Source organism: Lepisosteus oculatus, chromosome 8 (genome assembly GCF_040954835.1).
Source record: "Lepisosteus oculatus isolate fLepOcu1 chromosome 8, fLepOcu1.hap2, whole genome shotgun sequence".
NCBI classification, from domain to species: Eukaryota; Metazoa; Chordata; class Actinopteri; order Semionotiformes; family Lepisosteidae; genus Lepisosteus; species Lepisosteus oculatus.
The window spans coordinates 19,107,350-19,134,017 of NC_090703.1; the positions used below are offsets into that span (position 1 = coordinate 19,107,350).

The 26,668-nt window shown below is 36.5% G+C and overlaps 2 protein-coding genes across 8 annotated transcripts in view; one reads left to right on the top strand and one right to left on the bottom strand.

The window, feature by feature from the left end:
- The window catches only part of ccdc197 (coiled-coil domain containing 197), a 286,353-nt gene extending 276,946 nt beyond the window's left edge, over positions 1 to 9,407 (bottom strand). The window contains exons 1-6 of one of the 3 annotated variants that reach the window (XR_011190235.1): positions 9,021 to 9,385; positions 8,593 to 8,638; positions 7,663 to 7,839; positions 7,086 to 7,243; positions 6,534 to 6,616; positions 6,031 to 6,203 (exon numbers count right to left, since the gene is read on the bottom strand). Coding sequence is in view for 2 of the 3 variants with exons in the window: in XM_069193337.1 (XP_069049438.1) it covers positions 6,031 to 6,203; positions 6,534 to 6,616; positions 7,086 to 7,243; positions 7,663 to 7,839; positions 8,593 to 8,638; positions 9,021 to 9,127 (744 nt within the window). In the remaining variant the exon portion in view is untranslated. Of the gene's footprint in view, positions 1 to 6,030; positions 6,204 to 6,533; positions 6,617 to 7,085; positions 7,244 to 7,662; positions 7,840 to 8,592; positions 8,639 to 9,020 lie in introns of all 3 variants that reach the window. The other 2 variants (XM_069193337.1, XM_006632566.3) reach the window with 2 other exon arrangements.
- A 5,212-nt stretch (positions 9,408 to 14,619) lies between these two features.
- The window catches only part of asb2a.1 (ankyrin repeat and SOCS box containing 2a, tandem duplicate 1), a 28,584-nt gene continuing 16,535 nt past the window's right edge, over positions 14,620 to 26,668 (top strand). For 2 of the 5 annotated variants that reach the window (XM_069193338.1, XM_069193339.1), the window contains exons 1-5: positions 14,620 to 14,769; positions 15,565 to 15,767; positions 19,491 to 19,797; positions 21,948 to 22,010; positions 25,230 to 25,364. In XM_069193338.1, the coding sequence (XP_069049439.1) occupies positions 15,581 to 15,767; positions 19,491 to 19,797; positions 21,948 to 22,010; positions 25,230 to 25,364 (692 nt within the window). In that variant the 5' untranslated portion in view covers positions 14,620 to 14,769; positions 15,565 to 15,580. Of the gene's footprint in view, positions 14,770 to 15,564; positions 15,768 to 18,836; positions 18,926 to 19,490; positions 19,798 to 21,947; positions 22,011 to 25,229; positions 25,365 to 26,668 lie in introns of those variants that run through there. The other 3 variants (XM_015351016.2, XM_015351013.2, XM_015351012.2) reach the window with 3 other exon arrangements.

The window sequence follows — 26,668 nt, forward strand, 5'->3', positions numbered from 1 at the left end:
AGGTTTTTGCAACTTGCTGCTGAAATAGTATATTAAATGAGCATGATTTTTGCTGTTTACAGCTTAGGATTACATTTACCACTAAAGTTTGGATATACTTCCCATTTAGTTTGTTTTAAACCTCATAAAATAAGAGGATTCAGCATGTAGAAAGGCTGTATTCAAGACAATCAGTGTTGATGGTGTTTGCCTGGCAGGTGTGGGACTCACAAAAAATGACAAAATGGGGAAAAATTAAATTTTCAAGGAAACTTAAAACCAACACCTTTCCTGCATTTCAAATGGATCCTAATGCACAACAAATGCATCAGAATATGTCTAGGTGCTGTCAAACCCTAACCCTAACCCTAGCTCGGGCACTAATAGAAAAATTTCAAAATCCTGGCCTGCTGAAAAAGTGCTACAAAAGTTAGCTTAATGAGTGCAAATTGATCAGAAACATTCACACTAGCAGTATTTCAGTACTTGAAAGGTATCTGCTTTCAGTCTATTTTAATTCTGCATTATCTAGGTTTTTGCAACTTGCTGCTGAAATAGTATATTAAATGAGCATGATTTTTGCTGTTTACAGCTTAGGATTACATTTACCACTAAAGTTTGGATATACTTCCCATTTAGTTTATTTTAAACCTCATAAAATAAGAGGATTCAGCATGTAGAAAGGCTGTATTCAAGACAATCAGTGTTGATGGTGTCTGCCTGGCAGGTGTGGGGCTCACAAAAAATGACAAAATGGGGAAAAATTAAATTTTCAAGGAAACTTAAAACCAACACCTTTCCTGCATTTCAAATGAATCCTAATTCACAACAAATGCATCAGAATATGTCTAGGTGCTGTCAAGCCCTAACCCTAACCCTAGCTCGGGCACTAATAGAAAAATTTCAAAATCCTGGCCTGCTGAAAAAGTGCTACAAAAGTTAGCTTAATGAGTGCAAATTGATCAGAAACATTCACACTAGCAGTATTTCAGTACTTTAAAGGTATCTGCTTTCGGTCTATTTTAATTCTGCATTATCTAGGTTTTTGCAACTTGCTGCTGAAATAGTATATTAAATGAGCATGATTTTTGCTGTTTACAGCTTAGGATTACATTTACCACTAAAGTTTGGATATACTTCCCATTTAGTTTGTTTTAAACCTCATAAAATAAGAGGATTCAGCATGTAGAAAGGCTGTATTCAAGACAATCAGTGTTGATGGTGTCTGCCTGGCAGGTGTGGGGCTCACAAAAAATGACAAAATGGGGAAAAATTAAATTTTCAAGGAAACTTAAAACCAACACCTTTCCTGCATTTCAAATGAATCCTAATGCACAACAAATGCATCAGAATATGTCTAGGTGCTGTCAAGCCCTAACCCTAACCCTAGCTCGGGCACTAATAGAAAAATTTCAAAATCCTGGCCTGCTGAAAAAGTGCTACAAAAGTTAGCTTAATGAGTGCAAATTGATCAGAAACATTCACACTAGCAGTATTTCAGTACTTTAAAGGTATCTGCTTTCAGTCTATTTTAATTCTGCATTATCTAGGTTTTTGCAACTTGCTGCTGAAATAGTATATTAAATGAGCATGATTTTTGCCGTTTACAGTTTAGGATTACATTTACCACTAAAGTTTGGATATACTTTCTATTTAGTTTGTTTTAAACCTCATAAAATAAGAGGATTCAGAATGTAGAAAGGCTGTATTCAAGACATTCAGTGTTGATGGTGTTTGCCTGGCAGGTGTGGGGCTCACAAAAAATGACAAAATGGGGAAAAATTAAATTTTCAAGGAAACTTAAAACCAACACCTTTCCTGCATTTCAAATGAATCCTAATGCACAACAAATGCATCAGAATATGTCTAGGTGCTGTCAAACCCTAACCCTAACCCTAGCTCGGGCACTAATAGAAAAATTTCAAAATCCTGGCCTGCTGAAAAAGTGCTACAAAAGTTAGCTTAATGAGTGCAAATTGATCAGAAACATTCACACTAGCAGTATTTCAGTACTTTAAAGGTATCTGCTTTCAGTCTATTTTAATTCTGCATTATCTAGGTTTTTGCAACTTGCTGCTGAAATAGTATATTAAATGAGCATGATTTTTGCTGTTTACAGCTTAGGATTACATTTACCACTAAAGTTTGGATATACTTCTCATTTAGTTTGTTTTAAACCTCATAAAATAAGAGGATTCAGCATGTAGAAAGGCTGTATTCAAGACAATCAGTGTTGATGGTGTTTGCCTGGCAGGTGTGGGGCTCACAAAAAATGACAAAATGGGGAAAAATTAAATTTTCAAGGAAACTTAAAACCAACACCTTTCCTGCATTTCAAATGAATCCTAATGCACAACAAATGCATCAGAATATGTCTAGGTGCTGTCAAACCCTAACCCTAACCCTAGCTAGGGCACTAATAGAAAAATTTCAAAATCCTGGCATACTGAAAAAGTGCTACAAAAGTTAGCTTAATGAGTGCAAATTGATCAGAAACATTCACACTAGCAGTATTTCAGTACTTTAAAGGTATCTGCTTTCAGTCTATTTTTATTCTGCATTATCTAGGTTTTTGCAACTTGCTGCTGAAATAGTATATTAAATGAGCATGATTCTTGCCGTTTACAGCTTAGGATTACATTTACCACTAAAGTTTGGATATCATTTCCATTTAGTTTGTTTTAAACCTCATAAAATAAGAGGATTCAGCATGTAGAAAGGCTGTATTCAAGACAATCAGTGTTGATGGTGTTTGCCTGGCAGGTGTGGGGCTCAAAAAAAATGACAAAATGGGGAAAAATTAATTTTTCAAGGAAACTTAAAACCAACACCTTTCCTGCATTTCAAATGAATCCTAATGCACAACAAATGCATCAGAATATGTCTAGGTGCTGTCAAACCCTAACCCTAACCCTAGCTCGGGCACTAATAGAAAAATTTCAAAATCCTGGCCTGCTGAAAAAGTGCTACAAAAGTTAGCTTAATGAGTGCAAATTGATCAGAAACATTCACACTAGCAGTATTTCAGTACTTTAAAGGTATCTGCTTTCAGTCTATTTTAATTCTGCATTATCTAGGTTTTTGCAACTTGCTGCTGAAATAGTATATTAAATGAGCATGATTTTTGCCGTTTACAGCTTAGGATTACATTTACCACTAAAGTTTTGATATACTTTCCATTTAGTTTGTTTTAAACCTCATAAAATAAGAGGATTCAGCATGTAGAAAGGCTGTATTCAAGACAATCAGTGTTGATGGTGTTTGCCTGGCAGGTGTGGGGCTCACAAAAAATGACAAAATGGGGAAAAATTAAATTTTCAAGGAAGCTTAAAACCAACACCTTTCCTGCATTTCAAATGAATCCTAATGCACAACAAATGCATCAGAATATGTCTAGGTGCTGTCAAACCCTAACCCTAACCCTAGCTCGGGCACTAATAGAAAAATTTCAAAATCCTGGCCTGCTGAAAAAGTGCTACAAAAGTTAGCTTAATGAGTGCAAATAATCAGAAACATTCACACTAGCAGTATTTCAGTACTTTAAAGGTATCTGCTTTCAGTCTATTTTAATTCTGCATTATCTAGGTTTTTGCAACTTGCTGCTGAAATAGTATATTAAATGAGCATGATTTTTGCTGTTTACAGCTTAGGATTACATTTACCACTAAAGTTTGGATATACTTCCCATTTAGTTTGTTTTAAACCTCATAAAATAAGAGGATTCAGCATGTAGAAAGGCTGTATTCAAGACAATCAGTGTTGATGGTGTCTGCCTGGCAGGTGTGGGGCTCACAAAAAATGACAAAATGGGGAAAAATTAAATTTTCAAGGAAACTTAAAACCAACACCTTTCCTGCATTTCAAATGAATCCTAATGCACAACAAATGCATCAGAATATGTCTAGGTGCTGTCAAACCCTAACCCTAACCCTAGCTCGGGCACTAATAGAAAAATTTCAAAATCCTGGCCTGCTGAAAAAGTGCTACAAAAGTTAGCTTAATGAGTGCAAATTGATCAGAAACATTCACACTAGCAGTATTTCAGTACTTTAAAGGTATCTGCTTTCAGTCTATTTTAATTATGCATTATCTAGGTTTTTGCAACTTGCTGCTGAAATAGTATATTAAATGAGTATGATTTTTGCCATTTACAGCTTAGGATTACATTTACCACTAAAGTTTGGATATACTTTCCATTTAGTTTGTTTTAAACCTCATAAAATAAGAGGATTCAGCATGTAGAAAGGCTGTATTCAAGACAATCAGTGTTGATGGTGTCTGCCTGGCAGGTGTGGGGCTCACAAAAAATGACAAAATGGGGAAAAATTAAATTTTCAAGGAAACTTAAAACCAACACCTTTCCTGCATTTCAAATGAATCCTAATGCACAACAAATGCATCCGAATATGTCTAGGTGCTGTCAAACCCTAACCCTAACCCTAGCTCGGGCACTATTAGAAAAATTTCAAAATCCTGGCCTGCTGAAAAAGTGCTACAAAAGTTAGCTTAATGAGTGCAAATTGATCAGAAACATTCACACTAGCAGTATTTCAGTACTTTAAAGGTATCTGCTTTCAGTCTATTTTTATTCTGCATTATCTAGGTTTTTGCAACTTGCTGCTGAAATAGTATATTAAATGAGCATGATTCTTGCCGTTTACAGCTTAGGATTACATTTACCACTAAAGTTTGGATATCATTTCCATTTAGTTTGTTTTAAACCTCATAAAATAAGAGGATTCAGCATGTAGAAAGTCTGTTTTCAAAAGATTCAGTGTTGGTGGTGTTTACCTAGTAGGTGTGGGGGTCAAATAAAATGACAAAATGGGGAAAAATTAAATTTTCAAGGAAACTTAAAACCAACACCTTTCCTGCATTTCAAATGAATCCTAATGCACAACAAATGCATCAGAATATGTCTAGGTGCTGTCAAACCCTAACCCTAACCCTAGCTCGGGCACTAATAGAAAAATTTCAAAATCCTGGCCTGCTGAAAAAGTGCTACAAAAGTTAGCTTAATGAGTGCAAATTGATCAGAAACATTCACACTAGCAGTATTTCAGTACTTGAAAGGTATCTGCTTTCAGTCTATTTTAATTCTGCATTATCTAGGTTTTTGCAACTTGCTGCTGAAATAGTATATTAAATGAGCATGATTTTTGCCGTTTACAGCTTAGGATTACATTTACCACTACAGTTTGGATATACTTTCCATTTAGTTTGTTTTAAACCTCATAAAATAAGAGGATTCAGCATGTAGAAAGGCTGTATTCAAGACAATCAGTGTTGATGGTGTTTGCCTGGCAGGTGTGGGGCTCACAAAAAATGACAAAATGGGGAAAAATTAAATTTTCAAGGAAACTTAAAACCAACACCTTTCCTGCATTTCAAATCAATCCTAATGCACAACAAATGCATCAGAATATGTCTAGGTGCTGTCAAACCCTACTGTAGGTTGCAAGAAAGACACCCAATTCTTGTAGAAGGAGTAACCAGGATCTGTATAGGTAATTCGAACACTGGAAAAGTAAGATACACTTAGGTAATGGGTCTTATACAGTATGTTTGTCTTTTATCTGTTGGTAGATTCTGATTTCCTATTTTTGGAATCTACAGGATAAGGACATCTACCCTTGTTCAGTGATGCACTGTTTAGAATAGGAACATAGGTTTCCATTCATTTAACATCAGTTTTTAGAGAGCAGCTTAATCCTGGGCAGGATTCCTGCTTGATAAGATAAGATTTGTAAAGCAACAAAGAAATCAGTCTTCAGTCATTAATGTTTATGTTGAATTAAACATAATTTAATTCACAAGGTGAATTAAAGGTAATAAAGGTTAAAGTGGCCTGATTACCAGCTAACTAATGTATGGATATCAGTGTCAGACTCTCAGGTACTCCAATTCAAGTTCGATACTTCATATCTGCTACATTATATGCCATGCTTGGTTATGCATTGTATAGATGTGTTCTCCACCTCAATGAGGTTTGTTTTAAACTGGCAGGCCTTTGTACGTATGGATGTCACTGTAAATTCTATGTCCTCTTACAAGCTTGTTCGTATCATGCTCCTGGTGAAGAGACTCCAGTTTGTGCTGGCTCTTCTCAAGCTCCTCTGACAGGCTGCTCAGCTGCCTGACTAGTGCCTCATTGGTGACTGCCAGGGTCTCATGCCTTCTGATAATAGGCATAACCAGAGAGTCTGCCCCATACTCCAGGTAATCTGCACATAATAATGGGTTACAATTAAAAAACAAAGCATATCAGCTCTCTATCCATTCAACACTTCAGGTGTCCATTGATTAGGCAAATGTTGACAGAAATGGAACAGTGCTTCTCTATAGTGATATATCAATCATACATTTCTACCACTATCTAAATATGAAATGGGGATTTTAATTTTAATTCTCCTTTTTAATGAACTGTTGGCACAGTGTGAAGATGAGCTCGGTTTTTACTGGAAAAACCAATAAGAATGGTGTATTGAAAGGTGTGTCCTGTATAGTAATACAGGCAACCATTAAATTATTTGACAGAGGATATTCACACTTACTTTCTGGCAGGTGATCAATAATCTTCAGCAAATAATCTTCATGCATTTTGTTTTTCACGACCTTCTTCTTTAAATGCTGTTGTCTATAATATTTCACAAAATATATTTTTAAACACAAAAAAGGAAAATAAATAGCTATAATGATAAATCTTAAAATACTGCTAAAGGAACATAAGCTTAATAATTAACACATGACATACAGTACAATTTAATCATTATTAATTACATAATCTTTGTAATGTTTAGTTTTTGTTTAATATGTTGGATTTTTTATTTGATTTTATCTGCATTTGAATTAACCTTGTACTGACGCCAACACGATTCTTTTCATTTTTATGTCAAAATTTAATATTGAATACCAATACTAATTTTTGTGGTACATTCACTATAAAGTTGGTTTCAGAAATTTCCTATATTCCATTTCGCTTTGAGTTAAATTAAAAGTAATGGATTCGAATACAAATGTTTCACGGTGTTTCTGCAGCCCGTTAGTAACGTTAGCATCATCTTTACACAGTGTCTTTCCAGTTAGCAGTACAGAACCATTCAAACCTGACTTGAAGCTTCTCAAGTTCCTGTAGGAGATCCTGTATCTCTTTCTCCTTCAGTTCATTGTGTTTCCTCTCCATCTGGTAATTTCTGAGGGCTCTCCGCCGTTTGCTCTCATTGTCTTGGAGGAACTTGTCAAATTTCAAAGCTCTCTCTTTTGTCTGTGAGTAGAAAATACCAAAAATGAAAAATAAACAAATCCACAAAATAAGTACATCCACTGTGATAATTATTCACTTAGCTTGTCTCTTTCTGATCACCACTGACTACTCTATTTGTCAGTATTTTGTTGTTGCTGTTGCTGCTGCTAAGGTCTTGTTTATGTTTTATGGTCTTGAAAACCTGTAATTTGAAACATTTTGAATCTAACCAGTAACGAGTTAATGTGGTGGCATTCCTAGGAAACCTTCGCAAACAAAATTCTGACTGATGTGAAATAATAATTTTATTATTACTAAGCATTATCCTTGTGGCAAACTATCCATCCATTTTCTAATTTTCTTTTGTCTCAGTCTCAGCTTTCTGCTGCCTCAAACTTAACCAGACTTTTCAGAGTGAAAGAGCTAATGCCTCCATTTACCAATTTTTGTTTCAGCTCAAACTCAGCTTTCCGCCGTGCCAAGGCCTCCATGCGATTGGCAAACTCCTGGCGTTTGGTCGTTAGCTGCCTGTTGATGTCTTCCACTTCCACCTCTCTTTTCAGAACCAGGGTTTTCTGGAGGGTGTTTACCCCAGTCTGTAAAATCTTACTGGAAGCCTGGAAGATTAATAACATTGCTGAACCACTGTAAGTCGCATTTCTCCTTTCCTGCACCGACTTTTCACCAACGCTGAAGTGTCACAGAACAAAGTAACCACAAGAGGCCACTGTAGGCCCAGTATCAAGTGCAATAATGAGGAAGAGAGACAAATGCATTCTGACAAAATATGAGATTAATGACATTAATCATGTCTTACAGAAAATGAATGGGAGACCAATTCCTATGTGACTGGCTGATTGCTTGATATATTTTTTTTTTCATTTCATTTTAAAACTGGGATATTCTATTTGAAATTCAATGTTTAAAGTTTTTTACCATGGACAAAAGATAAGTATAAGTGATTCCCCAGGGACAGTCTACTTTTGGGTGCTAAGTGCCAGTGTAGCCACCAGTTTAGTAAAAACAATACATCTGACCTACTGTACTCTTTGGTTGCTATCCCATTTCTGTCCTGTTTTTGTTAATGTTCTTATAGAACCAAAAGGTTCAACAAGGGCAATAATCTAATCCCTCCATCATTTTTAATTTCCCAGCCAAGGTAGGAACAGGGGTCATCACCATAGAGAAATGCTACCCCACCACACATTTCAGAGCAAACATTCTACCTCTCAGTGCCATCACATGTTGTTTTCAATCACCACAAGGGTCCTAGCCATTCATGACCCCATCCCAGAAATATTTTCGACTTGACCTCACAAAGTTCCCAGCTGTACCACCAGAGGAATGGTTGAACAGTTGTCGTTTCCTACCTCATTGATGACTGGAATATATTTGATATTTTCATTTTCGTCCTCTCTACATCAGGAAAGAAAGTGCATTATTGAAATTTCAGTAACAAAGTTGTGAAAATACTGTAAAGTTTGTTCAATACCATTAAACATTTTAACTTATTACTCGAAGACAGCGGTACAGGACATGGGCAGAGAATGTTTTATTGAGAAATCTCATCCTTACAGTACACGAAGAATTGGTCTGACCCTGCACATCAGGAGAATTAAATCGGGGTTCACATCACACTAACGGAAATTCAGTAACTAATAATGAAAGTAGCGGCTATTATCTGCAACGTATCAATGTGCTTACGCCTTGCTAACAGTATTGTTAAGGCTCCTACTGTAGTTTGTTGTAATGCAGAATATAACAAGGATTATAAAGACTGGTAAAATCCATACCATACCTGGGCTCTTCTAATTGGGTCACAAAGATGTTTCTCATTCTATTTTCCACTTTCAGCGTTAAACGGGGGTCATCCGGTTTTATAAAGGGAAGAGTTAGGATCTCCATTGTCGTTTCTGTAAACGTCTTCAGTGAATAAATAAGTGGGATGATGCCGAATGCACTGTGCTAAGAATAAGAATTAATCGTGTGTTACTTATTTACGTCGGTCTACTTTGCCTTTCTGCAATAAAGCTACAGAACTTCAAGGTTGAGCATAGTCTTACACTGGTGTTTTGCGTTGCTGAGAAACCATCACGAGCAAAGGAGGTATGCCAAGGGATCATTTCTCTTTTGTCATAGCAACCGCCCTGGAGCGTTTTATTTGAGGCGGGGTCAGACTCCGCGGTGCTACACAGAACTTAAAAAAACGTGCAACAAAAATGTCAACGTCTGTTAAACTCATGACTATACGTAATAAGACGTTTTCATGCAAGGTGTGATTTGACGATATATTCTATCAAGTAATTCAGAGCATTGTGTAAAATTAAATGTCTGGATTTAGAGGAAGATAAGATCCAATTTGTTGTAAAATGGACACTACTAGTTATATAAACTAGTTATTTTATGTTAACTCACATTTGCAATCACCTACTGCAAAACAAACGAAAAACGTAATTCCAAAGTTCACTTTGCGTTTTAGCATTATTCCGCCAGTAGTTGGCGCAGGTGACAGCACAAAAAGAAACCGGTATTACACACTGGTCTCGAGTGTTAACGTTTTATCACGGTGCACGCACTCTGGAATAGAACGTGTTATGATTTGGTATATATTTTGCAGGTAATATAATGTTTGCAATGGAAAATGAAAGTAATACAGTACATTCTGAGTAAACCTGAAATGTGTCAGGGTTGTTTGGTATAAATTGACTCAAAACTGCTTGGCTTCTCTTTGGGGCTCTTACAATGATTTCTTGAGATTTCTTTTGTAGAATTACTACACGTCTGTCGGTAAAAACGGCTAGGGAAGAAAGAGATAGGTGACAGCCGTACATACATAGTAGTTACTGTATTAAGTAATTATTCTATTTGCCCAACACCTAAGAGTTAACATTGCAATGGTAATATACAGCTAGATCCAAAAATATGAGTACACTACAGACAGCTGAAAGCTAGTTTTTGCAAAGAAATGCACTTTTTTTGTAGTTGTTGCATAAATACATTAAAACATAAATAATTGTAAGAGCATTGGATGTTACCAAGATGCATATGTCTAAATTAACTGCGTATTCTCTTGGTTAATGGTAATGAATAATGTAATATTTACATCCTGTCACATAATACATTTGGTAAATATAATGTTAAAAAATGTTGTTATTCATTCGGCATATTCACAAAGTCCAGAAAGTTAATGGAAGCTTCTGAAAGCCATCTTATTTACCACTGGGTTTTTCAAAGGTTTTGAATACAGAATTACAAGTTATAACCCCATCATCATGGAGAATATCAGATCTAAAGTAAAGGCTACAACCTCAAACTAAGCTACTGTACCGACATTTGTAAATACAGTACATTCAAGAGACATCCATGGTTCATCTATGTTGTCATCTCAAGACTACTGGACTGCTTGCTACCCCACTAGGTAGAGCACGTACATGTAATAAAGTTTTGTGGGGTCAGAAAAGTATTTGGGATGTTATCTCAGACTCTGATAAAACAACTGTGAATCTTTAAAGACTCTCATTCAGTTTGGAGAAAATATTTTTAAGTCTTCCATGTGAAAAACCATTGAGGATGACTTAATACATTTGGTGTCTACATGTCAATATACTGTACAAAGGACAAGGATTGGCCAAATCAAAGTTAATAGACTCCCAGGTGTAAAAGGACCAAATAATGTAACGTAGCTATTTTAAATTGAAATACAATTTAAATAGCCATTTTTTAAACCGAGGAGCAAATGGATACCTAGTTTCTTTTCTGTAGAAGGACTAAAGAAACTTCAATCCAATCAAACATTTGTGTGATAGGTAAAATATGCTCTGTGTGAACTAGAGAAAGCAGGGTCACCATTACAAGGTATATACTGTAATCCCAAAGAATATAATTTATTTGGTGTATATACAATTTTGCATATTTCCAGATCTGTAATTGTAGCACCAAAACAAAAAATTGGCCATGGAGTTTACATTTGAGAGTCCTCTTGTAAATCTCTTTTTACAAACAAATAACATTTTGAATTACTTAACCAGTCCTTGCACTGGCTTCCTGTCAAATTCTGTGTGGACTTTAAAATCCTAATGCTCACCTATAAAGCTCTGCATGGCTTCATGGCTTTAATCGCCCTACTCCCCACCTCGCAACCTTCGCTCTTCTAATTCTGGTCTCCTAACTTTCCCCCAAGCCTATCTACATTGTATGGGTGACAGGGCCTTCTCCTGTTATGCCCCCAAGCTCTGGAACTCCCTGCCTTCTATAAACTCCTTCAAATCCAGACTCAAAACCTTCTGCTTTAGAAGAGCCTTTACTTCACTGGTTCCATTCTTCACCCCTCTGCTTTTCTTAGTACCACCATCCACGGTCTCCTCTGTATATTGTAATTGTGTTTTTATCATGTGTATTCTTCTTATTTTTTGTTGTTGTCATTCTGTAAAGTGCTTTGAGAAGCCACCTTTAAAGGCGCTATAAAAATAAAGTTTATTATTATATTATTATTACTTCACATTTGCAGGAAAACATCCAAATGTATGCAATAATTTAATGACGTTAATTCAGCTAATATGTGATTGAACATATCCAGAAGTTTGATTTGTTTATGTTTTGCATGTTTAAAGGAGGTGCAGTGGTTAGCATTGCTAACTTGCAACACTGAGGCCCTGGGTTCAGTTCTGAACCTGGGGTACTATCTGCATGGAGTTTGTACGTTCTCTCCATGTTCCCATGTGTTCTACCAGGTGTTTTTGTTTCCACCCACAGTCCAAAAACATACTGGTAGGTTAATAGGAAAATTGGCCCTAAGTGTGAGTGTCTGCCCTGCTATGAACTGGCACCCTGTCCAGGGCGTACCCTAATTTGTATCTCTTACTTGCCACAATAGGCTCTGTCTCCCCCGTGACCCTGCATTAGAAGAAGAATTGGTTAGGAAATGAATGTATGTTGAAAGAAAAAAAATACTATTTTACGCCGTGTCCTTATTTTTTATTGCACCATCCACATAATGCATTAGCAACCTTACAATATTTTGGCTCTAATATTATTTATTCATATTCCTTAAAAACAGTTGAGCAAGTGGGTAAATATTAAAAATAAACTAAGATAAGACAGGTTTATAAAGTCTTCAGACTTCATGCCTCTATAACAAACTCCACCCTCATCACATCATTTATTTAATTTCTGTACTTTTTTTATCTCTTGAGCACATACAGTATCAGGTGTTAAATGCAAAATAGTTAGTAGAACCGGATTTTTCTATAGAACTACTTCGATGTTCAGCAAACATTTCCAGTTCCTTTATAATATAAATGTTAGTAGACTTTCCCTGATTTAAATTTTTCTTATTTGTTTTGAGAACTTCCTAAGCTTTGATTACACAGGAGTGTTCTACAAAAAGTCAATGCGCTTCTTAATGATTTTGCAATATGACACAAAATGACATAGCCCCCTGTCAGGTGCTCAGCACTTCAGAGGGGGATCTAAAATTAGTTTCTCATTACTCATGCTAAAAGCTGTTTAGCAACAGAAACCTGTAAGATAAACTAATGTGAAATGAGGACACAGAGGCCCACGTGCCAGGCTAAAATATGCAGTATACGTTAACCGTACATACTCTGCAGAATGTAAATGTATATATACTGTACATTCATATACTGTACAGTATATGGAATGGATATATAGTATTTATGTATTCATTATAAGATAGAGAGATAGTAGTCATGGATCTGTGGCACTGATGAAAAACATTTGGAATCCAGCATCAAGCTGTGAAAGTTGTTATATCATTTCATTGTGTCTTTTGGTGAATTTACAAAATGCAAGGTAAATAGCAGACTGTGGTGTGCAGTATTTCCTCATTTGTACGTTTTTTTTCACTGTATAGCTATTGAGGATCAGTGAAAAACACCCACAAATAAGTAGTAGAGATAGACTAAAACTAATCACTCTTTTTAAGTTTTATAGTATGTTGTAAAAATAGTCTGAGAATGATCACAAATACAGGAAAGGAGTCTTGGAAAAAATAGGATTTAACATGCTTTTAATAACTCTCAGTATATATTTCAAATGACAATTTCTTACTATAATCTGAAGGCAAATGCTAATGTCATGTTTTCTATTGATGAGAAGTTTAGGTGTTTTGCAAATGAACAATCAAACCAATAGTGTTGTCTGCTAGCAAATAAACAAACCACAAGAAAATTAAATCTGCATTATTTGTACATTGGTGTTTATGTAGTGTTTATCCCACATTATCAGAATACTGTACATTTCTGTTGGCCTGTGATATACTGCATACAGTAGTGTTGACCTCCTGTCCTGTCCTGGTCCTGTGTAGCCCCAGTTCTTCAAGGTTTCATAAATATCTCTGATTACTGTCTAAATTATATACATTTAATGAATACCTGGCTCAGTTCAGTAATTCAGATCTGATAAAAATACCTGCAACCTTGTTCATCTCAAGCTTGTATAACAAGTTTACATTTGTTTGACACTTTCTATTCCCTTACACACACAGTAGTGAGCCATTATAACTTAGGAAGAGACAACTAAGTTGACCTTGGCCCAATGTGACAGAAGTGCACTTTCTTCTACTTTATGATCTATTAAAAGGTTGAGGTATTTGTTATATTGTTTCAGCTCAAGGTTCCAGTATGTTGGAATGTCACTTCTGTGACATCTGATCTGTCCTTTGAAGCCTTGAATAATAGAACATAAAATATGTTCCTTTGCAAACCTCTGATACAAGATAGATAGATAATACTTTTTTAATCCCGTAGGGAAATTGATGAAAAAAAGTCATGGTTCCACAGTGGGATTTGATCACAGACCATGTGATATGGGAGTCAGGAACCTAACCCAAAGTGCCACCAGCAAGGTCACAATGATATAATATGATAATACATAATACAAAAAGCATTATGTTTACATTGGGTATATTTACCCTATTGAAACATACCACTTAGAACATCTGGCTTATATCTCTATTTAAATTAATTTGCACAGGGTCTTCAACTGGCATATTTGTAAGGTTTAGATTATCTGATATTGTAATGGTGTGGTTACTATTGCTGCTACTGATTCTACCTTAAATACTTCTGTTACTATAATTAGTGTCTATAGGCATGCATCTCTTAGTACTACTAATTCTGTTACTGTTGGTAATAATATTAGCATATCACTGAGATTTGAAAGACCAAATTCAAAATTATTTTTCTGTTATAGTCTATTTTCACATTTAAAAGATTTTGAAATGTATCTGCCTGCATTGTTGATGCCTCTTTCTTCAAAATTAGTAGACCTCATCTGGACTTCATAGCAACCCGAGCTAATAGAAATATTAAATGTTGGCTTGTCACTGTGTAGATATATCATGTGAAGCCTCCAGAAATATACCATCATCCCTGTAGAGTGTCTAGTTGCAGCAGAGCAGAAAACATCCCAGAGCAGAGAAACACCGACAGGGATATGACGCTAAGCTTATAATAAAAGTGTGAAAAGAAATCATCTGTGAAAACTACAGAAGTCTAAAAATTCTTGCACTGGATAACAGAGCAAAGGTAGGTGACTTCTGCGGTTTTTAAGACTTTGTGGTTTTCACACAAAACTCAGTCACCCTTTCACAAGACTTTACTTCGAATGTTCAGTTGTTTTATTTTCTTTTTACTGCTGACTGCAGCTGTATTGACAAGTTCAGATGAAGCATACATTTTTCATAGATGTAATGCAGTAATGTTATGTATATAAAAGTATCAGCTTTCATTGGCAGACAAGGAAAAACAGTCAATAGGATTCACCTGCTGCAAAGTTGTCTTTATGGGTGATGTAATATTTTCCTAAATAAGAGTGCTATTTCTCAAAGTATAGTTGCATACATGAATTAGTTCCATAGAATTAGTTATGTAACTTTAATATCGCTTCAAGGCTTGCTGTTTAAATAGGCGATTAAAAGCTTGATCTATAAAAACATGCACCAGCCCCAGAATTTCTAAACAAAACACGTTAATCATTTTTGTCTTTTAAACACACTAAAATGTATTTCCAAATGCATTCTACATAATGAATATAATTGGGGATGGTATTCTTAAACCACAGTCTAGCAGTTTTGTAATCACTTTTCAATTTTAAACTGGAGTGTTTATAAAACCCATTACGGTAAAGCTAAGTGCAACAACAGATGCATCTAAATACATGTATTAAACAGTTCTTGTAAACAAACTGTGAGTAGTGCAAATGGAATGCAGTAGGTCACTGTTTATGTGTAGTTAATAGGTGATATTGGGACACTGGTCGTACATTCCTAAAATGTTTCCAAAATGTGCTTTGTCATTCTGATGTAATTTCATCTTACACAGCTGTACAGTACAAGATATGCCTTCACCTTACATTGGAGGATGTCAACACACAGAAGGCAAATGCAGCTTCTACCAGTCATCTTTAAGATCTCACTGGATGACAACAATACTTTCTTCAATTTCACCTTCCGAGTTCCCAGCACCTTCCACACTTCTCTCTTTTTTACCTGAAGATGACTACAGATATTCGTGCTATGAGAAGGGTATTCTTATTCTTTCTGACATTGATAGTGAGCTTTGGCCTATACAGGGAACAGTCAGTTACATTCAATGGTGTGTTCTATAAATGCAGCTTGTCCTTATACCTTCAGGGAGGAATTCACCATTGTGGGTTTTGGTTTCATACCATGTTTCATGGTCTAGGCCAGATCAAGTTTTATTGTGGAAATACCAGTGGACATACAGTATTTATGTACCTGGTTGTGTATCCTTTTGTAACTTTTGGAGGTGTTGTCACGCCCTCTGCAGCCAGAGGGCACTCCTTCTCTGTCCTGACCCTAGTTTCCGGTCTGCTGTCCTTCCTGTCCCTCTCTTTCCCTTGGGCTATATATTTCAGGGTCTTGCACTCTGTCCTTGCTCAGCATTGACGTTCAGATGTCCTGAGACCCGCCTAGCACCAGGGCGCCCCACGTCCGCTCCCTGAGGGCATAGGTTTCTATACGGCATTCCTGAACTCTTTGCACTATGAGCCCGGGCCTTTTTCCCGTCTCACCGCTACGCATATGGGTCTTTTTCCGCTCTCCTGCTCCCCACGGTTAGTCCCTTTGGACGTCCGTGACAGGTGTGTTCAAGACAGGCATTCAATAGATGGCAGATCATTTCAGGTGGGATGTGACCATTTCAATGCTGGCAGTGGACCTCTACATTCCGTTTTAGCACATTTTTTTCTCATAATTAAACCCCCTAAAGCATTAGTGGCCATGATGGTGTTCTCTGTCTCAGCCTTCAGCCTCTATCAGCCGGTTCTAGGTGAGATACAATATGTATGGATTAATAGTAAACCTTTAGCTTTAGGATTCTTGCCATGAGGCACTTCCATGAGGCACAATGTATCTCTCATTGATGGACATGTGCCTTCTTCACTTCTGTCTTGTCGTATATGTTGCTGAGAAGGGTTTTGGAAGCAGACTGCTTCTTCATGGAAGCAATGTGACCTTTTGATAACATTGTGAGCTCCGGGATTTAATTAAGTCATCCTGCATCGTCTTGATAAACATGATACAAATGATATGTGATTTCACATATCATTTGTTTACAGAAGAATTCAAGTCTAATGATCCCCTTCATACCTTGCAACCAGGGAGGTCTATTTATTTGGTCTTCTGATAGTGTGCAATGGTACTTGATAAGGACCCTTCTAGTTCCTCAGCTCATAGGCTGGCATTCTGTGGGTCCAAAAAAAAAGCTGTAGCTGAGGGTGGGAAGGGTGAGACCTTTAATGACAGAGTCTTCAGAGTGAGGCAGAGTCTGCCATTTTGCTTGTCAGCCTTTGCTTCACGACAACAACTATAAAGTTCTCTTCCACACTAACACATCTGTAGAAGTTGGTGGCCATTAACTCTGAGATTTCCTTGGTATTTGTGGTAAATAGATCTTAGAGTAGATTACACACCTAATAGTTTTGCAGATCTATCAAAATCTATCCATGGAGAACATACCAATGTCTTGGAAAAGGTGCTGACAACCTTGGGTTTTCAAGTTGTTCTGCACTAAAGATGGAAAGCTTGAAGGTATCCATCTAAAGGAGATGGTTCAGACAGTAGTCTGCACACTTCCTAGTCTCAACGAAGTAGTCACAGTCGGCCTGACAAAAATCAGTTCTGACCAAGCCCAGATAAATGAGAGAATAAGGAAACAATGTCTCCTTGAAAAATCCCACACCTGAGATTTCATGAGTGTTCAAAACAGACCTTACCTAACTTCAGGCTCTTCTTATTGAAAGTGTCTAACTTATTAACATAATTTGTAAAATAAACTATGTGCACTGATACTTTCATATTGAGTTCTGTGAGTAGTCTATTTTTTCACACATCACAATTTTGTAGTAAATATATTCTGATATATGCTCAAGTATTTTAGTTCTCATAGAAAAACCCATTCTGGAATGGAATACTCTGGTTTTGTCTATGGAAATCAAAGTTAAAGTCAACTTCATTTTTGACTATTAATTAGGAATTTTTGTGGTGTGCTGAAAATAACAGAGATACAAAAAGGACAGATACAAAGAAGAGAAAGAAATTCTACTTTCTTATGTTTTCATAGAGACAGTCACACACTTATCATTTTCATTGTATAATTACTCTGCTTCAATTAATGTCAATCATTGTCCTACACTGGAGGCCCTTTAATATTATTATTAGCCCAGAGTGCTGTTCTTTTTATTTATCACTGTTGATGTGTTTGAATTTCATGTTAATGGAACTCATGTGTGCCAATAACCTCATTGCATTATAAACTGACAAATTATGTTATCCTGTTAGGAAAGCAGGTTAAATCAAACCTTTGACCAGTTACAAATTCCAAATGTAGTGATTATTGGCAGGTTTCCTCCGGGTATAGCCCTCAACAGAAAGATCAACAGAAAGTGGCTTCTGGAATATGTTGTTGGCAGGTTTCTGATTCAGTCCAGGGCAAGCGCTGGTTCATCCCAGGGCATGTCTAATATTACACCTGCTGACTGACCTGCTGTCCATTTCATTTTTAACCACATTATTCTGCCACTAGTGCTGCCTGATTGGATCAAAGCGAAGGTCAACTTTTAAACATGCAATAACAGTAAATGCCTCACACCACTTGTTAGTAATTTCTCATGCTCTTATATCAATTCTTATTCAATGTACAGAACTGTATACTAAGTCTTGACTAGGACTTTGGTTAACAAATCAAAGCATTAGAAAAAATGCAAATTAAAGACAGTGAGATCAAACTGATTGGTTAATGTTTTCATTATATTCTTGAAACCCACATTATAAAACAGTTCCATTAATAGCATTGGCCAGTTATGATAAACTAGAAAAAGGCAGGAACAGCAAAGCTTAGCTTCTGAGATTTGTTTATACAGTATATTTTGTAGCAAAAAAAATCTCATCTATAAAGTTTAGAAGTAAAAATGGAATTCAATAGGTAGTGCCAAACAATTGTAACACCTCTTCATTATTTCTGTTTATAAGAGGTATAAATCACTGACTTAGAGCAGAGTGGAGAAACAAAAAAGCAGAAACCGAAACATGCCCTTAAAAGGCATCACTACTGCTGCAGCTGCTCAAGCACAGCTACTTAGCTGAAAAGGATAACGATGACATTGTATGCGAATTGCCTGCAATGTTCAATATGGCAGTACACGGGGCATGTGTGTCTGCAGGTTTGTATCTTAATTCTTACTTGGAATTTACTGTTCTAGATACTGTTTTATTTAAACATGGTTGAGTGCAAGTGAATGCTTTGTTTTAAGAAAAAGATATATAAACTGCAGGTTTTGTTTTAGTTAGTGTGTGCATGAATGCGAATTTACCTTGATGATAAAGCCTTCCACTGTTTGGAGGAGACAAATTGATGTATAAAGATTAATCATGGATTTTGGAAGCTACAGTGTCTCTACAAGTTATGGGCAACATTACTGAATGTCATATGGTTGCATTGCTGGCATTGCAGATTGCAAAGCAGGTGTCATCCAGTTATATTTTTTTATAAAAGTAAAAGTTTGGTATATTAAAGAAAATAATCTGTGGTTTATCAGGTGCAATACTATCATAATTGAACATCAGTATATATTTAAATACGGTCTGTAGTATCTTAAAATTATACAAGTATTTTGGTTGTGTTTATTTTAGTTATTAGCATTATTTCTTTTCACTTAGACCAGAAATTTTAAGTCGTGATGGTACAGTGTGATGGTTTCAAATTTTTGCACATCTCTGAAATTTCAGCCTTCATGGCTTCGCGGATCAGTTCCCAGAGTGTGCGTGGCTCCACCCTCAGCCATGAAGACTACAGCCTTTACAGCAGTCTCAGCGAGGAGGAGCTCATCGAGATGGCCATCGAGCAGAGCCTGTCCAGTTCATCGGGACAGCAGGCTTCTGCCCCAGAACCTGCCAAGAATCCAGACATGGCAAACAATAACCAGCAGCCCTGGGTGCAAAGAGCATCATCCAACAGGCACAGACAAGATAATCAACACACCATGGGCATTTCCCGGGCCCAGAATGTGCCTCCCCCCAACAACCCACCAACCAGGTGAGAGGTGGACCCCGATGGCCAATAGGAGCAGTTGGCATTTCCTGTATGTTCAGTTATGAGTGCCTTAACTTAAGACTAGACCAGGACTTCAGTTTAAAAGCCAATCACAATTGATAAAGAGATTGAAGATGTACAAAATTTCCTTTGGGAAATCAAGCTCTGGCAAGGGAAGGAGTGCTTCACTTTTTGCCAAGGCCTGTATTTTGAATCCTAGTTGACCCTCCTCATTATGTGTTGTGTTAAACCTACCAGATGTGTTCACACAGTAACTGATATATACGAGTACTGAGTACTGTCAGAGAACACAGCAGCTGAGGCTGGGGTTATCACCCATGTAATCTGAAAGTTAAGGGTTTGATCCCCACTGTCAGAGGTTAATTTGGTTTTATTTTGTAAAAGTAAAGGAATGATGCATTAATATCATTCAAACATCTAATAATAATAAGGGAATTAAAACGTGGTGATACATACCGTAGGTGCATGGATTCTGGGAACATTTAGAGGAACCTTTCAGTCCTGCAACAGTATCATTTTCAGGAATTCGGAGTTGTGGATGTGGAAAGCTGGGAATGTTTATATAGTAGAATATTTTGACTAGTTGGAGTGTGACCAAAAGCAGATGCTGAGATTGGTGTGGATTTAAAAAGTGGTCTTGGAATAGTATATGGTTAATATAGAGTCCAGAATATTAGAGTCCACTTCTCCTTATTCATTTTTTAAGTAAAACTGCAACATATATTACCCTTTTAAATAGGAAATAGAAGACATCATAATGAGAAGAAATTTACTTTAATTGGCTTAATGTGTTAGCCACAGAAACACAATCTAAAACGATTAACTTTTTCATATATCATGGGAACTATCATATAAAATGTGAGTTATTGCATTTATAATCAAAACAGAGGTTTGCATTGTAATCCATTATTCAGTATGTCAGACCTTTTGGCCTCATTACAATGCTTGTTATGGGTTTAATTCTTTAAAATTATTTTTATTCTTTCAATTTTTACACTTGTTAATAGACTTGTACGTACCTTATTATTTGTGAATAAATATTGTAATGAAGATTGTCCTGTTAAAGAAGCAGTGTTCCAGTTCATGTTTCAGGAACACTAATAGTTTTTTTTTCTTGACTAGTGTTTAGATAATGATGAGCTGCAGCCAAGAGTCTGCTTTAGTGAAGTGCATTCTGAACTAAAAATAGCTGTTGCTTTTCACCTAGTGTCACAGTAAATGCTATTCTCATCTTATCAGTTGTGAGCACTGGAGAAATGTCGGGCTCTTAACCAAGGAAACTTCACTGGAAACTGAACTTATTCCAGGAAAACTTCCTGCACGTGGTAACAGGACCTGCTTTGAATGAGCACAGCAGCAATTTAAAATGACGCCAATTAAGCAAAGAAAAAAAATGTTTCTCTTTGAACCAAGATGTATCTACCACCATTTTAGGTTTTAATATTTTAACACTCAAATAATGCCACCAAACAACTCACTGATTACTGACGGACTACCTCATATTTTCTTTCATGTTTCAGAGGCTGTTTTATGAGTTGTATGTGGTTGTGCAATATTTATATTTGATTGATTTGCTATTGGATTTACAATATAGGATAACTTAATATTAGAATAAAAGATTTTAAAGGTGATCAGGAGGATATGTATGAACAGAATAAAATGGGCCTCATTCCATGGTAATACAGCAAGGGGACAACTTTTTAACACTTGTGAAACATACAACCATAGTATTTCTTATGTCCCAGCTTTTTGTGAAGAGGGTCTTGTGGGCCTCACGTGCTAATTCATAATAGCTTGATTTACTGCAAACAGACAGCTGCACAGCCTCTCTCATCACATCTTAGAAACACTAACAACAAGAGTAACAGTGTCTGCTCTCGGCAGTGTGCACCTGTCTTCATAAAGTCACCATAGGACATGCTGGTTGCTTGTCTGATTATTAATTGAAGTGGTGTCTAGACAATATTGGCCAAGGAGTCTACACTGAAAAGGAATAAGCATACGTTCTTCTATGTATGCTTATAATGTGACACGAGGTTGGAGTCACCTGTAATATAAGGACATTACTTTGTTTAACAGACCTTACATAAAAAATAAAAATCATTATTCTGACCAACATTTGTCATTAACAGCATTGGATCTACAACGAAGGTGACAGGCAAGAAATGTGTGACCACCATTGGAAGCAATAGAAGGTGTACTGTACATTTGAGATGCATGACTGGCACCAGGTTGCAGGTGCTGTCTTGTGGGATTGTGTCCCATTTCTCTCACAGAGCCTGGATACGCATGTGTCTGTACACTGGTTTCTGAGCTCAAGAAGCATTTGTCATCACAGCTCATTCTGCAAATGCTCAATGGGGCTCAAGATGGGGAAGGCACCCATGGCATTACTGTCACATTCTAATCCCGCAAGAAGGTCACTGTGTTACACGAGCAGCATGAGGACATGCATGGTTCTATAAAGACAACAAGTGAGATCCCAGGACTTAATGTACCTCTCAGGTTGTCACCAATAACTACAAGTGGAGTTCTACTGCAACTAGATATCCCTAGGCAGACTATCACAATTAGACTCATACATTGATCTCAGTGAGGACCTGTGACATCAGGTCTCCCAGGCTGTGGCCTGTCACTGACAGACTGTTTGCTTGTATTGTATTGCCAAGGTAAAAAGTGCTTGTGTGAGCATCTCCCAGTGCACTGACTTAAGCCAGCCTCCAACATACGGAAGGGAGGAAGGTTTTGACCTTTAACCAGGACATACTGGATCGTTTATTCTTGATTTTCTCCACGCTTTACATTCAACAAATTAAATAAGCTCACGGCCAGTGATCAATCACTTATTACACTAACAACGTGATTTAGTGCTGATGCAACCGTAAAACTTACTCAAGTATGTCACACTCAGTCATAAAATATTACATACTGTAGATCAAAATGACACCAGAATATTTAATATCCAGATTCTATATACTTTATTTTTACATGCATTTAATGATACATTTTTGTTATTGTTTTACCCAAGCATGCAAGTACATGTGACAATTATTACAACTATTGAAAACGTGCATTAAAAAGAATGTTAAGTCCCCAAAAGATAACCAGGTCGAATGGGACAGAAAAAAAATAGGAACACACCCTATAACATAAAAATAAACTTTCACAAAATACTGCAAATGTTTACTGTTCTTTATCTGACTACTTTTTTGCTAGGCAGACAACAATCAGGAAACATGGCATCCTGGTAACAAAGCTTTTGACTTGAAAACATTCCAAAACACATTTCTAGGTAACTAAATCTTAAGTAAATATTCATGATTCTGTTGATTTAAGATTAATATTTATTTAATTCTTACCAAAAATAAAAAATTAAAACCCTAAAAACTATATCTAATAACAATACAAAAAAAAAAAACAGAAAATAACACATACATATGGGCGGAGTGGTGGCTCTGTGGCTAAGGATCTGCGCCTGTGGCTGGAAGGTTGCTGGTTTGAATCCTACTGCGTTGGGCCCCTGAGCAAGACCCTTAACCCCAACTGCTCCAGGGGCGCTGTACAATGGCAGACCCTGTGCTCTGACCCCAGGCTCTCTCCCTGTCTGTGTGTCTCATGGAGAGCAAGCTGGGGTATGTGAAAAGATAATTCCTAATGCAAGAAATTGTAAAGTATTAATAAAGTAATAATGTTAAGAATAATAATACTGAAGAATCCTCTATAAATTAATTCTAATTGGAGAAAAGACCAGAGTCCAAATTCTAATAAAGTTAACAAGAAAATAGTGAGCCCAGGTGATTAATCCAATAAGTGTCTTTGGTAATGAAAGACAGATATCATGACCCCTGAAGGGAATGATTCGTTCAACACTAATGATTTTTGACACAGAAACAACAACGATTGAACAATCATATAATACAATGTCCTGCTATAGATTGAGATACTGCAAATAAATCAAGATCCTCTCTATGAATAGCTCTCGTGTTCACTTAATTTTGTTTTTATCTTTTAGTTTAAACTATGGTGTGCACTTTATTTACCTAATGATCTGCGATCTGCTAAATATACTGTACAGTACTGGATCACTTTTAGGGTATCTTTTACAAAGGCATCGTTACTAAAATAATTTTTTTTCTACTTTTGTGTTACTGATTATTTTTTCTGTTTGACTCAATGTGCTGTTATTTTACTGCTATATTTTTTCACTAAAATATTATCTTACACAGTAATATCAAAGTATTCTTATCCACTCAGATATCATGATCTCCCAGAGAACACCCATATTAATTTTTTTTCTCACTGTTTTGTCTAATTCAGCCTAAGAGGTTTGACATGGTAAAGATCACGTGAAGCCTGTTTGTTTTATTAATTTAAGTACAATCTAATACTGAATGTTTCCTGTCATTTTCACATTGTTAAAGTCTTCAAATATTTTACCATACTTGGAATATTGCACGATGGAGAATGCAATGATATTGCATGATATTTTATTTAACAAATATTTTTAAATGTGATGTTTCTGTGACTCTCTTGAGCAACCTTTTTGTGTTAAGAGTTCATTTTCGTCATTTTTAGTTGAAACTTACCATTTCTACCATTAACCATTAGCTGATTAGATAACGATTAGCCTCAAACAAAATGATGAAAGTCCTTAAATTTGATTCCTTTTTTAGCTCCTCTATGTCTTTTTTATTTAGATTTACCAGGGTTTAATTTTGACATCCCGTACTTGTAAGCATGAATAGACGCAATTATGTATAGCTACAGTATGTATTTTATTTTGTATTACTGTATGTTCTTCTCTGTTAAAATAATTTTAATTGTTTTTACTGCTGATTTCCTGGAGATAATAACGTGATTGAAATACGAAGTGAAACTGAAAATGACGAAAATTGGATTCCTTGGAAGTGTTTATTACTTTCTTTGCTCAGTCTGGTACTGCAGATTATGTTACATTACACAGAATACCCAAACAATAGACAACATGAAAAGAGTCACTCCGGACCAATTAAAGTTTTCTACCAAAAACATTAGCAGTGAATTGTGATATACCGATTTATTTAAACACAAACACAATTTAGGATTTCAAATAGCTACTAAATGTCGTACGTGGGTCGTGCTATTTAGTTATGTCCGAAATGAACACTTAGTTATCTTAATACCATGCGCTGTTGTATTATCTCTGCTCCGTTTAAGCTGTTTTGATTGCATTGTCAAATATGGTCATCTCAATCCTCCACATGTCAATAAGATCCGAAAATAATCGCCAACAACACAGCTGAGCCCTGCTCTTTTTCCATCTGTTCTCATTCTGCAAGAGCCTCTGTTCAACTCTGATTTAGAACCAGCCGGCGGCGTGCTCAAATAATGACTCGGTTTAGTTACTCGAAGTATTTCTCTCTCTTTCGTTCTAGCAACTCGAGTTGCAATCCCTCAGAATCTGAGAGGGGTATTGCAACCCAAAGCTATACTTTTGTCACTGGCAACGGAAAGCGATGCATCGCCTGGCGAAGATATGATGGGAGTCTAGTTGTCACCCCTCAAGTCGAGTAAGTGTCTTTGTCTGTTAACCCGCATTGTTCCTCTGCAATATACAGTATGGTGCTGAATATAATGATATAGGTGTACGTGTGGCACACAACTATATTAATTTTGAATGGAAAACATAAGGCAGTATCTTATGAGAAAGTCCGTTTTATATTTGTTTATTGAGATGGGTTGGGGATTAGGGGAGTGCGGGGATTGCATGTATTATTACTTTAATATGGGCACTAACTAACGGTGAATGAAATGGTTTAGAAAAGGAGAACATATTCAAATCATGAAGACATTTTGTAATCTCCCAAACATGTACAGTACATTTTCCCCACAAATAATGTATTGTATGTGCAATGTATAATACAACCACGATCTTAACATACTTGTGTATACGATTGTGTAATCTTCTTTAGTGGAAAACACATATAAACCACTGCTACCGTCAAAGCAATATTCCAGTTCAATATAAATGTAATTCAGTGTCCCCTCTTTTTACTGTAACATTGTATATAGTACATATATTTTCTAAATCAGATATAAGTTTACAGTTTGTACGGAACCAACAGATCTGGCACAGTAACTGCACTAAAATATTGTATGGGAAAATGTGTGGCAAACCTTTTGGTGACTAACAAATATAGTGCATGTGCAGTCAATCTGCAACGCTAGGTTATATTATACAACTACCACTGAAGCAATGAGACATTTCCTGTTGTCTTGTAATGGTTCGATATTCAATGTAAATGTTTCAAAGAAATGGGTGTCACAGTGTTTTGCTGCCTCCCAGCACTGGTGCCCTGGGTTCAATTCCAAACCTGGAATTGCTATCTGTGTGGAGTTTGCATGTTCTCCCTGAGCTCACACGGGTTTCCTCTGGGTGCTCCGTGCAAAGACATACAGAATGGGTAAGTTAATTGGCTTTTGAGAAAATCGGGCCTGGTGTGAGCGTGTCTGTGTGTGCCCTGCAATGCACTGGTGTCCTGTCAAGGGTGTAACCAGTCTTGCCTGTTGCTTGCTGGATCAGGCTTTTGCTCCCCGTGCCCCTGAATGGGATGAAGTGGTGAGAAAATGTATGGATGTTACAAAAAAATATTTGCTTATATTTAGTACAGTATATAGTCAGGTAATTTGTAATGAAATTGGATCAAATTAAAAATGATTTCCCTGTGTAATACCATCGTACAGATACTGTATATGTATATACTGTAATATGTGAGTTAACACAAATACACAGATCTGACCAAATTTAACTTTGTTTTCTGATGTTTTGAATCTTGACAGGAAAAAAACTCTTACTTTTCTTCACTTCCTGTGC